Raw genomic sequence first — 13936 nt, forward strand, 5'->3', positions numbered from 1 at the left:
ATTGGGGTACTTTCTTTAACTTCCTTCATTCAATTTTTTACCCTTCATCTGACTTCTTACTATGCCAGATACCGCTTGAGGAAAAACTTGTGCATGATTGGGAGCCTAACAGCCCGCTCAACGATCCTACCGATGTTGAAGGTGGTCTTACTGCCGTCGACACTCAAACTGTTGATTCCCCAGTCCGGCAAACAATTGATGGTAAGGGAGTTATTTGCTCAATTTATCTCTCTACAGCAAACATGAACTAAAAATCTTCCGATGCTTGTAGATGCCGACGCTGAGATTTTTGAGCCGATTCAACCAGATATTACTGGTGTATCATCAGCTTGTTCCTCCCCTTCAGATAGAAGCATCCACAGAAAAGGTATTGTATCTTATTTTACTTGTTCATTCTATTATAAACTGATCCGATTCTTCTAATCAAGATTTCCATTATACATAGGCACTCAATCCTCCTAGCCCGGAGCTATTCTTTCAATCTTGAGGAATATTTTGATGAAGATAAGATCAGATCGTCAGCCACTTCCTCTAATGAAGCTTTGTCGGAGGAGACCAGAAATTGGCTAAGAAATATACTACCAATATTTGAGAGGAACATAGCCGATTTGGTCCAAGATACTGATTCAACGCAAAGAGCCTTCTTGGTTATCAAGGGTGATCCATCCCCAGCCTTCTCCAAAGTCTTGTCATCTTTGTCTATCTTTGAAGATCAGACCCTAAAGGTGAAAAAGACCTAGAGGAACTTGTCCAATCGTGAAGCCTTGCTGACCAAGGGGGATTCCAACAGGCAAGAGGCTAAAGAGCTGATGCAATTGATTGATGATTTGAAGAACTCTTCCCTTAGGACTGATCTAGAGTTATCCCAACTAGGAAATCAAGCGTGCAGAACTTTAGAAGGAGCTAGAAAATGTGAAGGCTGCCATTGATCATCGTAAATCCACTCTAGCCCAAATACCTGATGCCATCAAATAGAAGAAACAGGAATTGTTGGCCAAAGTAAAAGAAAGCAAAGCCATCCAAAGTAGCCTTGAGAACACTCCTAGAACAACTGAAGAATATGAGCAAAAGATCACAAAAGCTGATGCTACCCGGCTAGAAGTACTGAAAGTCATCCTAGGATACTCTAAACTTGTAATTTGTATGTTGACGCATATCTTGTGTAGAATCGATCGTACTCTTCATTGTTTATTTGTACTTCTTGTTTCGGCTAAAGAGCCGATTTGATACAGCCGATCCCAGACTTATAATATTAATCTAATTAAGTCTGAAAATACAACCTTCATTAAGTGAGCTCCTTGATCTTCTATCCTTAATTACCCAGCGTCGTATTTTCTTTGGCCTTGATGAAGTGGTGTTTCGCCTTCTATTAATTGTGGTTGTCTTTTGCGTGTCTTGAGGTGCCCACCTCTTTGCTTCATGTCTTCAAATACTAGTCGAGGGCTTTGGCCTTGAACACATCTCCATTCGCAACTATTCCTTTGCTTTCCTCCACCTACCAAAACCATGTAGCAGTTTTCTTTTTCCCTTCTGTAGATCTAATCATATTTCATGGCCGGTAAGGACAACTGAGGCAAGCACACGGCGGAGATCCTAGAGGAGAACATGCCTGATGAACCAGCATCTCCGACGCATGAGGTGAGATTGATGACTTCTGCTCATGGCGACAATCTATAATCTTTTGCTCATAGTGATGAACTCTTCCATTTTGTTTCTAGGTTTGTCGTGAACTGATAGCCTTCATCCTCTTCCTAGGGCTGGTGAGCCCTCTGATGTTATGTCTTCTGTGCCTACCTCATCATCGGATTCCTCTGATTCATACAATGGTGATGACGCTCGGCGCTTCCTCTCGGAGTAGAGGGTGGCCCAGAACCACTATTCCGAGGTGACTCGGGAGAATGGCTAGCTCAAGATCTGCCACGGGGTCTCTCAGGCTGCTCTTCGTGTGGCCGAGGAGGAGGCCAGCGCTGTCTGAGTATGGCTAGCCAAGTCTGACGCCATGGTGGCGGGTAAGATGAATCCTAGGAATGCCTTATTCTGAATTTACCTTGTCTTTATCTTGATAGTCTTTTTGTTCCTATGATTGCTAGCCCTAACTGGTGCAGTTGGAATCTCTCCAACTAGCGGCGAATGCGGTCACAGACACTGTCAATGCTCAGGGTTCTCCCATCGATGCTCGTCTTCAAGACATCCCTAGCTCGCATTGAGGAGATCGCCCTCCATGGCGTTCATCATGGTGTGGTGGTGGTGCTGACCACGGCACAAGTCCAAACTGGGTACGAGCTCCACACCATGGAGACTAGGTTTCCCAATGGGCTGATGGCTCTGAGGAACATGAGGACCTGCTTGAAGAATTTGTTATGGCAGTAGAGGCCATAGTAGACATCACATCTGCCCAGGATGTGGTGAATAAGGTCTTTGATTAGATTGTATCTAGGGTAATCCGATGAACAAAGACTCATGTTCTTTTCATGAATGTGTCTTAGTGCAATGCTCTTGTGTATGACTATTTTTGTTTTTATTCTTTGCTCTGGAGGCGATACGTATCATATCAGTCTTTTATGGCTTTGAAGATTTTCATCTCAGATCTCATTTTTTGAACTAGAGGCGATACCCTTCTGGTACCTGGCTATTAGAGCCGACGACTAAACGAATCGGCTATCAAGTATTGATCAAATGCCAGGATAACGTCCCGCATAACCTTTCATACCAAAGGTCAAACTGATTAATCAACTCAGGTCAAGCATTTCATTAAGTGCCACAAAACTTTGTTTAAGAAATCCATTTATTCTGATCTGCACTTAGGATTCCATTTAGCATTCATATGTCAGCCTAAACCCATACTCGGAACTAATGCTTCCTTAATCCAATGGCCGATGTGAATCTGTGACTATTCACTAAAACAAACTCTCAGAATCGATCGCTTGCAACGGCTGTTGGCTTTCCTTACTGATTTTAATGAAGCCTCCTTCCCATAACTTACTAGAAAAGCACTCGAAGTCTCCTAGTTCCTAGAAGACTGGATCGGCTGTTGTGATGCTCACAGACTCATCAGCGCGAACCAGTTCAATATCATCTCCATGCCATTGAATCAAACATTGATGCATGGTCGATGGCACACAACAGTTCGCATGAATCCAATAACGACCAAGGAGCAAACTGTATGACCCTTTTCTATTAATGACGAAGAATGTGGTGAGCAGAGTCTTACTCCCAATTGTTAGTTTGACGTTTATTGCCCCCAGGTCTTAGATGCATTACCTCAAAAATCCTTAAGCATCATGTCAGTCTCCATCAGATCTTCTGGTCCCTTGCTAAGTTTATGAAAAGTGGTATAAGACATAAGATTGACAGAAGCACCTCCGTCCACCAACATCTTGTTCATCAGCTTCCCATCAACTAAACATTTCATATATAAAGCCTTTAAGTGCCGATGCTTGACTGGTTTATCAAATATTGCTTGTTGTACAACTATCAACTTGGCAACTATTTCTTCATACTCTGATTCATCAAAATCTGAATACACTTCTTGATTTAGTCAGAGCTCTGAATTCTGATGGCAACAGAAAAGGCCATTTGGATATTAGCCGATGGTTGCTTTTTATCGATTGTTTGCTTAGTACACCATACTTGAGGTTTACCGGGTGCCTGAGCCTATTCCAACTCTTTATTCCTTAAGCATTGCACACTTCTCTTCTAGCTTCTTGTTAAACCTCCTAGACACCATTGGCCTTCCTACGAAACATATTTTCTTTTGTTGCCTTCTTCTTCATAATCAGTCCCAGTCTTGGTCAATAACTCATTTTCCAAGCCGATCATGAACACTTTTATTTTTTAAGCGCCGATCCATGTTATTATGATGATATGCGTCTTGAGCATGGATAGACCAGCAGTTGGTTTGAGATTACCTAAACTTCCAATATTGATTGATGCATTCTGGATAGTCATGTCTGGTAGGCAACTTCAAACCTTCATTCCAGCAATGTCTAAAGAAATGACAATTCCTAATATGATTCAACTTGCTCCCTTTCATACCTCTCTTTTTCCAGTTGACACCGGTATTCTTGATCCTTTAACCAATGTTGATAATTCTTTTCCTTCTGCCAGCTGCCACTTATTCAATAGAATCTGAGATGTAACTCATGGCCTTGTCGCCCCTGCTTTTGACATTTTCCCCTGCTCATATCGGCTCTTTTGCTTATTGCGACTGTTTTCTAATTTCTCTATACTCGTCGGCCGATATTTGCATCTTGGGATCGACTATTCTAGCTTCTTTTGATTTGGTTGATGTTAGAAACTTAGTCTTTCCTTTGATCAGCCTAGCATCAACCATGTTTTGATTTCCTAGGAAAGGATTATCATCAACTTTTATTTTCTGAGGCGTATCAAATTTGAGCCTCCCTTGCTGAATTGCCCTCTGTATATGCTGCTAGAAGATTCTGCATTCATTAGTGGAATGAGAAGTAGCATTATGGAACTTGCAGAACTTCTTATTCTTCAACTGATCTGGGGGCAACATAACATGATCATCGAGCAACTTGATCTGCCCCTTCTCAAGTAAGAAATCAAAGAGCTTGTCTGATTTTGTGACATCAAAGTCATAGCTCTCCTCGACTCCTCTTCCCCAAGGATTTGGCATCATTACTGTCTTTTTGCCCTAATTCCATTTAGCTGTGGCAACTTCTTCTTCTTCGTCTTTATAGCCGTCATCGACTGAGTATGGATTATAAGCTTCGGCCACTATAGTACTCTTCTAGAATCAGGTATCTATGCGCATACTCTGGAATTGGCTATTGAGCACTACCACTCATTGAGCTAATTGAACCCAAGTTATCAAATTCTTCTCCCAGCAACTTTTCTTTCCACATTGGTAGCATTCCCTGAACGGCTAAAGTAGTTAGTTGATCATTAGCCAAGTTTAAGGAGAAGCACAAGTTCCTAGTCTCTCAGAACCTCTAGAGAAACTCAATGCCCTGATTCATTAGTCTTCTGCCTTATAGTTGTCAGATCAGTAATTTTCTTTTCTCCAGTCCTAGTGTAAAAATATATATGAAACTTCTTCTCTAGGTCAGCCTAATTAGCAATAGAATTGACTGGTAGTGATGAAAATCAAATGAAGAATGGCCCTGATAGGGACAAGGAGAAGAAACAAACTCGATGGGCATCCTCAACTGATGCTTCGCCCAATTGCGTAAGATACCGACTGATATGTTTTATCGTGCTTATACCATCTTGGCCAGTGAACTTAGCGAACTCTGGGAGCCTATAATTTGTGGGAAGAGCGACCAAATCATACCATTCTAGATATGGGCGTTTGTACGAGAAGGTTAGACCTTTTAGCTTCAGACCGAACTGATTCTTCATCATCTCGATCACCTTCAGCAGCAACTCATCAGCATTTGAATTTGGATTTCTCTGTACTTGCTGACCCATCTGTGGATTGAAATCACATGTGCCTTGATACCCTGGATTCGGAATCATGTGAAGGGTGTTATAATCTCATCCATAGTGATATCCTTGTGGAATCTCTATCTGTTGGGTCATTTGCTGGCTTGCTGCTTGAAGTCTCTGATTATAGACATAAGGATATATATCTCTATGGATTCTTTGAATTGATGGTGCTATTTTTTGAGCCGACGAAGGTATGTGGCCTGATGTGCTAAAATTGATCACCTGATTCTGACCTTGCCCCGTCGGCTATTGCATATGTTGTACTGACGGTCTAGAATTATATTGTATCTGATTCGTAGTAGTTCCTTGAGTCTGTTCAGATAAACTCTGAACTGCCTGGACATCACCATTACCAGCTAGTGCTGCTTCTTGATGGCTGGTACCGACTTGATTTGTTCCTTGGGTCGACAAATCTAGAATGTTATAATAAGCCGGCCCAACTTGACCAACTAGAAACCCATGAATTGCTGCTTTCATGGCGTTGTGGAATGTGTCCAAGAAAGCTTTATTTTGGCTTGATATGGCATCATGGATAGATTTGCCTACAACTTCTATAAAGAAACATTTGTCTTCAGCTTCAGTTGTATCTGTCTACCCGTGTAATAGAACTCTTGGTACTAGAAAATTTTAAACAATTGTGTTGTCATGTGTTTTGGTGTAGGACAACAAACATTTGCTCTAAAACTCTTCAGTGGCTTTGTCGATGACATCTTTATCTCCATCAGGTAGATCTTCATAATGTAGCATAAGGATGTCTTTGTTGTTGTGAACCGCCATGATGATTGTGGTGTCCCACCGAGCGTGTTAGAAACGTGTGTCGACATAGAATTTCGTCCCGTACCAAGGGCACATGAGCAAGCTGGAAGGGTCCGCTCGATGGAGCTAGAGATCCACCTAGCTTCAGCGCAGGGATGGTTGATTCTACGCACTCCTCCCGAGACGTGCCAGTCAATTTGACCCTGCAATTAACAAGGAGAGAAAATTTATCAGTAATTAAGGGCAGGAACATGCCGGTGTTGCCAGACAGTCCCGAATCTGCGGCTCTGAGAGCCGATATGAAAGGATATCGACTAAATAGTTGATTTCAGCATATCTATAAGAATAAATCGGTTAAAGCTCATGGGGTTGTGTAAGAAGAATCGGTTATCATTTAGGATAAATATTATTCTTTGGACAAATATTAGTCAATGGCAATAAGATATCAACGATAATTAATTCATGCTAAGCCAATGACTACAAGTAACCATACTCCTTTATAAAAGAAACAGTTCATCAACATTCAACCATTTAATAGAAATAAATCTAATGAACATGCTATATCTCATCTATCGCTATAACCAGTGGGGCATGAGGCAGAATCATGCAGCCCGTAGAAACAACAATAAACCTAACTTATTACTAATATCAGTGGGGCATGAGGCAGAATTATGTAGGTTGTAATACAATAATAAGATCATGGGGCTAACACACCTTTCAACCTATCGCTACTTCAACGATCTCGTGATGCGAATTGTTCATGAAAGCACTTGATATCGGCTAAAATAGCCGATTCAGGCATAACGCACAGTTAAGGTCATGCCCTCTCAGGAATAGATCTACCAAATAACGATCCCCACTCCACGGTGCTAACAATGGGGTGTGAGGCATAATCAAACATGCTGTGATAACAGGCATGGAATAGTTTTTGCTAGCTAATAGATCTACTCAAGATCAAACTTGCCTTAACCACACGCTATAAACGATCAAGATTAATGTAAAACAGATGATAAAACATAACTCATCATTTAAAGTGCAGATTAGCTTAGTTTAGATTAACAAATGATGGGTTAAATAAGATATAAGGCTGATCTAGATCAATCCTAATCGGGCGAAGTGATATTGCTGTAATTAAATAAATAATGAAAGCAATAAGCAATATCGGTAACTTAATGAATCTATCTGAAGGAACGCCACCCTTAGATAGAGCCAATAACTTAGACCTTAATCTCGTTCGAGCAGTGGAAGGTCAACCGAATCGATGCAGCCGTACTTGAACTAGACAAGAGTCGATAACTAACTTATACCAGAGTCGCAATAGAGGTCGACCGGATTGATGCAGCCATATAAACAAAGGTATAAGCCATGATAGTACTTACACATAAGCAGTGGAGGTCGACCGGATTGATGCAGCCTGTACTTACTAAAGAACTCACCTAATGTCTACTCTACTCCTACTCCTAAGGGGTGGCCAGAGCCAAAAAAGTAAATAACTGGTATTTGATTGATTGTGTCCTTATAATAGCCGGGGTTTGATATTTATACCCAGAGCCTAAAATGAATCCTACTTGAATATGACTCAGTACAATCTTTGTCACAAAGAAAACATTTCTATTTCAAGATAGCTTGGACTCTAATCTTTCCCCTTTTATAGAGTCTGATATGTATCTTCTCGATGCCAAACATATCTCACCATCATTATCTGTTGACATCATTTAAAGAGAAATGATCCCAGTGTCACATCTGATCCGGTAGATATCAATCTTTACACAATCGACTCCTTGATTGGCATAATCTTGGAAGCCTGCGAGTTCCCGCGCTCTTCTCCTAAATTTTGGTGTAAACAGTGGTATATGCTAGTTGTAGGTTTGAATGATGAAATAAAAAACTAGCATGCATAGGATGATAGTTAGATGTGCCTTGCATTTGTTTTCACAAGTGGTACTAGAACATTGCTTCTATTGTTGATCTCATGAGGTATCTAGTGTTTATGTTTTGCAAGATCCATCTAACTAGCAATGGTGCTAAGGATGGTATATTGGTGCACTCTGATTGGTATCACGCTTTAAAGGTCCATCTCTTATACCTTCGCATCATTTGGTAGACATTACTTCCCCACACTTCCTTTCTATGCATATGTGTAAGCTTTCAAATTCAAACTCTTAGCACATATGTAGGAGAGCAAATGCTACCAATTTAGGTTCATAAAACTTGTCCAAATCGTTTTACACGTGGTAAATATGCTTGGGCAAGCAACATGAATTCAAATTGATTTTAACTCATATCTTTATGGAAGTTATCAGTCAATTACCAAAAAGGAGGAGATTGAATGTCCTAGTTTGGTTTTGAATAATTGATGAAATCTATTTGGACTAATCCTTGCATCTAAGTGTGTGACTAGATAGGATTGTCCAATCCAAGTGATGGAGCAACATGGTGATGGTGGACATGTGATGATGGTGATCAAGCTCCTAACTTGAAAAATAAGAAAGAGAAAAATAAAATGGACTCAAGGCAAAGGTATATTTGATAGGGTCATTTTGTTTTGTCACTCAAGACACCTAGTGGGTGTGAGTGAATTTAGGATAGACAATCGTACTATCAAGAGAGGACAATCTTGGTTAAAGCGGTTGTCAAGTACCACTAGATGAAGTGATTTATGTATATGTATTAGAACCTACTGAGCTAATAAATTAACCTTTTAAAAAATATTTAGAAAAATGTTTACACACATACATTATGATGAGACATTTTATTGTTAGCAATTTAGAACCAAGGTTGGCGTAGTTGAGTTGTTAGAAAAAGAAATAGTGGAAGAGTTGAGGACCGGACTCTGTGATTATTGTGACCGGACCCTAGAAGGGTTGGGTCCAGACAGAGGCACGGCCTTGGGAGGCTCGGACTCCAAGGGCGCGGGTCCGGCCGAGGTGAGCCTTAGCGGGTCCGATCGTGACCCGTCTGCTGGCTCGTGCGATGAGCAGTGATGGGCGCGTAATGGCTTCAGGACTCCGGACCGCGGTCAACACGAGTCCAAATTAGCGGCACGGTGCTGTGGGTTGTGAGTTGTGACTGACGCGGGTCCGATGGTAGGCAGGGCACGGTACGGGTGGCAACAGCAATCGCGGGCCAATGCAGGGCATCGCGGGTTTGCGGTTTTGACGGAGCAAGAGAAGAGAAGGCACGTGTTCTCCTCCTGACTCGGTGGCGCAGTAGCCTCGGACCGAAGTCCCTGGGTCTGGTTACGGCTCTGTGACTGCGGGCACTCGCGAGCGAGCTTGCTACGTCTCCGGACTGTGGGGCGCTGGTCGATCGGACTCGGGTCGGAAGGCTCGTATCGAGCAGGCATGAGGGAGCCAGGGCAACGTGGAGAGCACGGGCTCGATAGAAGGAGAGGCCGGACCATGGAGGTTGGTCCAAAAGTTGAGTCCGGATCCAATTTTCCTCTCTGAAACCTCCCTGTGTTATTCTGGACCCTGAGGGAATTGGTTCGGATCTAAGGTATGCTTCCACGCAGATAGGCACAGTTAATAGTGACCGTTGGGATCTAAGGATCGTAGTTAAACATGGGGACATGTGGTGACATCCTAAGGTCCGGACCCTCATTGTAGCGGTCCGGTTTCAAGTGTTTGGTTCATCAGTCCGGACCTCCCCGAGGGCACGACGGTTCTAACTTTTCGAAGGCTCTATAGATATAGATTTGACGTGTTTGGCCTACTCTCTTGGTTATTCTTACATATGATAGCATCTTTTGAGCTGAGCCAAATCTCCCCCACTCATTCTCTTGCTTGGTTGTGCATCCTAAGTGAGTTGGGAGTGATCCAAAGTGCATTTACTTGAGTAATTGCATCTAGTGGCACTTGTGATCGATTTGCTACGGTTTTCTTGTTACTCTTGGCGTTTGCCGATGCTTAGACGGCTTAGAGTAGTAGAGGAGCATCGGCACGAGTTAGTGATTGTCCGTGGCCGTCTCTGATGATTGTGAGGGGTCTTGTACCTTCCCCGGCAGAGCACCGAAAGGTAACTCTAGTTGATTGCTCGTGTCATTGAGTTACCTCACTTGTGGATAGGTTCTTGCGGTGTCTAATTGTATGGACGAGGTTTGTGCAACACCTCTTAGCCTCTGAACGACCAACTGTTGGTCGACATAACGGGGACTAACGTGCCGACAAGCACGTGAACCTCGAGAGAAAAATCTTGTGTCTCTTGTGTGATTGGATTTCTCCCAGTGATTGGTTGTCTCCACATTGTGATTGGTTCATTCCTCGACACGGCGGTATAATAACCCTACTCACTCTATTACTTTCTTGCAGACTAGTTGTAGCAAGCTCTTTGGTGTAACTAGTTTTGAGAGCTTGCTTGGTAGCTTAGTTACATCTAGTGGAGCTCTTTAATGTAACCTTGTTGAGAGCTCTTAGTGAGTAGTGACTTAGCTCTTGAGTGCCTAGTGATCATAGCATCTAGAATTATTGGATAGGTGGCTTTCTATCTTTGTAGAGGTAGAGCAAAATTACATTACGCCATTTAGTGTACTAACTAGTTGCTCTAGTACTTTTGTAGAGAATTTTAATAGGCAATTCACCCGCCCTCTAGCCATTTAGGACCTTTTACGGTGGAGAGGGAGTGAGAAGGAGAGAAGCACCACTGGAGGTGCGCGGTGTGCAGTGACAGACCTAGGTTTTTACCTCTGGGTATGCGCAGAAAAAAAAAATTCTTATGCAATTCGGTAAACCAAAAAAATTTCTTATGCAAATTTTTTTTACATTGAAAATTTCAACCTATCTCTATGACTGGCGGATCCCAGGGTATGCAGTGGCCCACCCTGCATACCCTGTAGGTCCGTCCCTGGCGGTGTGCTTCCGGAGGGGACGGGGTGCGCTCGCCGAAGGTCTAAGGGGAGGGGGCATGACGAAGGAAGATGCGGACGATCGTCCTCATGCTCACGCGAATGAGAAAACAACATGAAGTTAGATAGGGTCGGCCCCCATTCACCCATAGGAATGAGTCTATGAGAAGAATTTAGGTGTCCATCCCTAAATTAGGGACTCCAGTAGAAGCCCCGCTGTACTTATATTTTTGACTTAAACATCTATATTCAACCATATGGACTTAAATAGAGTCCTACTGGAGTTGCTCTAAAGCCAGAGTCAAGCTTTACAGCACGAGGTCCTTTACACTCGGTCATAAAAACTGCAACAAACAAACCACCTATCCATCCATGGAAAAAAGAGACCAAAAAGGTTATTTGTTTTAATCCGTTACTAGTAGTAAAATAAAAATAAAAAATAAAACAACTCAGCGGTGCACGCCACCGTTGTCGCCGCGGGCCGCACACTTGCGTGCGGGCTCACCAAAACACGCGCCACGCGCGTCGCCTACCGCCGCACCACAGCAGGATGCACCAGCCATCACTCCATCAGCCACCGCGAACAGCGAACAGCCACACGCCCCCACTGGCGCTCCGCCACGCACCCGCGGACCGACACCTGCCGGTCGCGTCCCGGACACGTGCCCCGCCACCGCACACGTGGCGCCACGGCAGTGGCTCCCTGACCTGTCACCGCGCCCCGACGAAACTACCCGCGGATTCTCCGTGTGGGGCCCGGGCCCGCATGGCAGCCGCACGGACGAAGCTTCGTGGGTCGGAGCCCTCGGGCGAAAAGCGCGATTAGGAGAGGTGGTCAGTGACGGTGGGTTGATAAGGTTGGCAAAGATCATCGCTGCCTATAAAAGAGCATCCATGGTGTTCCCCCTGAGCTCCTCAACCCAAAACACCACACACCATCCCCTCTTCTTCCTACAAACGCACCGCACTCCACGTCAGCCAGAAAGCCCAATCCACAGACACACACAGCGTCTCCGAGAGGTCTGAGCGAGGTAGGACTAGCTCTGAGCGAGTTCTTCCGTCTTACAGGTATAATCCTTGCGACTGTCAGTCTCCTCTTGCCATCCCTCATCTCTTGTTCATAGTTGTTGGATTTCTTCTTCTTTTTCCTTGGATCCTACTACCTACTGGAACAGAGCTCCAGAGCCTTTTAGTTTCTGGTCTCTGATCTACTCCTCTTTTCTTCTTTCCTTTGTGGGATAGATAGGTAGTTAGCCAAGAGAGGTTCTTTTTTCTACATCTCTCTGTCTGTTCACTGATCATCAGTTCAGTAGTCCTAGCCTGTTCTTCGATTTTAGCTAAGAACCAGGCGATTTATTCTTCTTTCTTTCAAACAAATTCCCCAGAAAAAAAAAAGTTGTGAGTAGTATATTCTTGTACTATTTAATGGCGGCTGCTATAAATCTCCCCGGCCCCAGCGAGGATCTGATGCGAGCGATGGAGTCCTTCATGCAAGAAGACGACGCCCCATCGCCTGTGTTGGTCATGCCGCCGGCGCCGCCGCCTCTCGCTCTCCCGGCGGTTGGAGCCCACGGCCACGGGGCCCAGCAGTACCCGGCGGCGACCCACCTGAGCCCGGCGCAGATGCAGTTCATCCAGGCCCAGCTCCACCTGCAGCGGAACCCGGGGCTGGGCCCGCGGGCGCAGCCCATGAAGCCCGCGCTCCCCGTGCCGCCGCCGCCGCCGGCGCCGGCGCAGCAGCGGCCGCAGAAGCTGTACCGCGGCGTGCGGCAGCGGCACTGGGGCAAGTGGGTGGCGGAGATCCGGCTCCCCCGGAACCGCACCCGCCTGTGGCTCGGCACCTTCGACACCGCCGAGGAGGCGGCGCTGGCGTACGACCAGGCGGCGTACCGCCTACGCGGGGACGCGGCGCGACTCAACTTCCCCGACAACGCGGCGTCTAGGGCGCCGCTCGACCCCGCCGTCGACGCCAAGCTCCAGGCCATCTGCGCCACCATCGCCGCCGCGTCGTCGTCGTCCAAGGGCGGCGCCAGGGCCAAGAGCAAGGCCATACCAATCAACGCGCCCGTCCTGGAAGCGACAGCGGCGGCGTGTCCGTGCAACAGCTCCTCCGACGAAGGCTCCGGGTCCGGGTCGGACGACGAGATGTGCTCATCCTCGGCGCCGCCGGTGGTGGTGGCGCCGCCGGTGGTAGCCGACATGGGGCAGCTGGACTTCAGCGAGGTGCCGTGGGACGAGGCCGAGAGCTTCGTGCTCCGCAAGTACCCGTCCTACGAGATCGACTGGGACGCGCTGCTCTCCAACTAGTCGCCCTTCGCCGCCGATCAGATGTGATGTATGTTGTAGTTTAGACGTTTAGTAGTGATCGTCTGCCATGGCCGGCCGCCGCAGATGAGGTTTTAGGCAATCAGCAGGCCGCCGGCACCTGTGTAGTAGTGATTAAGTAGGTTGTGTTCAGTTGGCCCCCGGACCTCGCCGGCGTTTTTGTGACCGGCGTCCCCGCTCCGGATGTAAAATGTTTAGTGAGGTGCACAACATTGGTGTACTGGTCGTCTGTCTGTAAAAAAAAAAGTGGATCTGTAGGGTGTATACAACTGTTCTTCTTTAGGTGTCTGTACGGGTTTGGTTCGTTGCTCCATGCTTGCCATTGTGTTTTCTTTATATATATATATATTCATGGCAGCGCCCATTTCTCAGGATAATCAGTGCTGCAACAAGTAAAAAAAAACAGTTTTAGGCTGCGTTCGCTGCAGCTTGCTCTTGCTGCATGAGATGAGAGGAACTTGCAGCGAGAGCAAGCTCGTCTCTTTCTCTTGGATAACCACCCATCTCTTGCACTGTCGCGCAGAGACAGACGTTGGCACCGGAGAGGCTCTGTCAGGCTGA

At 45.5% G+C, this 13936-nt stretch overlaps 1 protein-coding gene across 1 annotated transcript; it reads left to right on the top strand.

The window, feature by feature from the left end:
- Positions 1-11952: 11952 nt before the first annotated feature.
- LOC136499110 (ethylene-responsive transcription factor RAP2-13-like) lies at positions 11953-13663 on the top strand. Its single transcript, XM_066494807.1, has one exon. The coding sequence runs from the start codon at positions 12476-12478 to the stop codon at positions 13355-13357; it is 882 nt and encodes a 293-aa protein (XP_066350904.1). The 5' UTR covers positions 11953-12475; the 3' UTR covers positions 13358-13663.
- Positions 13664-13936: the final 273 nt, after the last annotated feature.

Source organism: Miscanthus floridulus, chromosome 13 (genome assembly GCF_019320115.1).
Source record: "Miscanthus floridulus cultivar M001 chromosome 13, ASM1932011v1, whole genome shotgun sequence".
Taxonomy (NCBI): Eukaryota; Viridiplantae; Streptophyta; class Magnoliopsida; order Poales; family Poaceae; genus Miscanthus; species Miscanthus floridulus.

Coding starts and splice junctions, on each gene's coding strand:
- LOC136499110 (XM_066494807.1), top strand. CDS start 12,476: ATGGCGGCTGCTATAAATCTCCCCGGCCCCAGCGAGGATCTGATGCGA.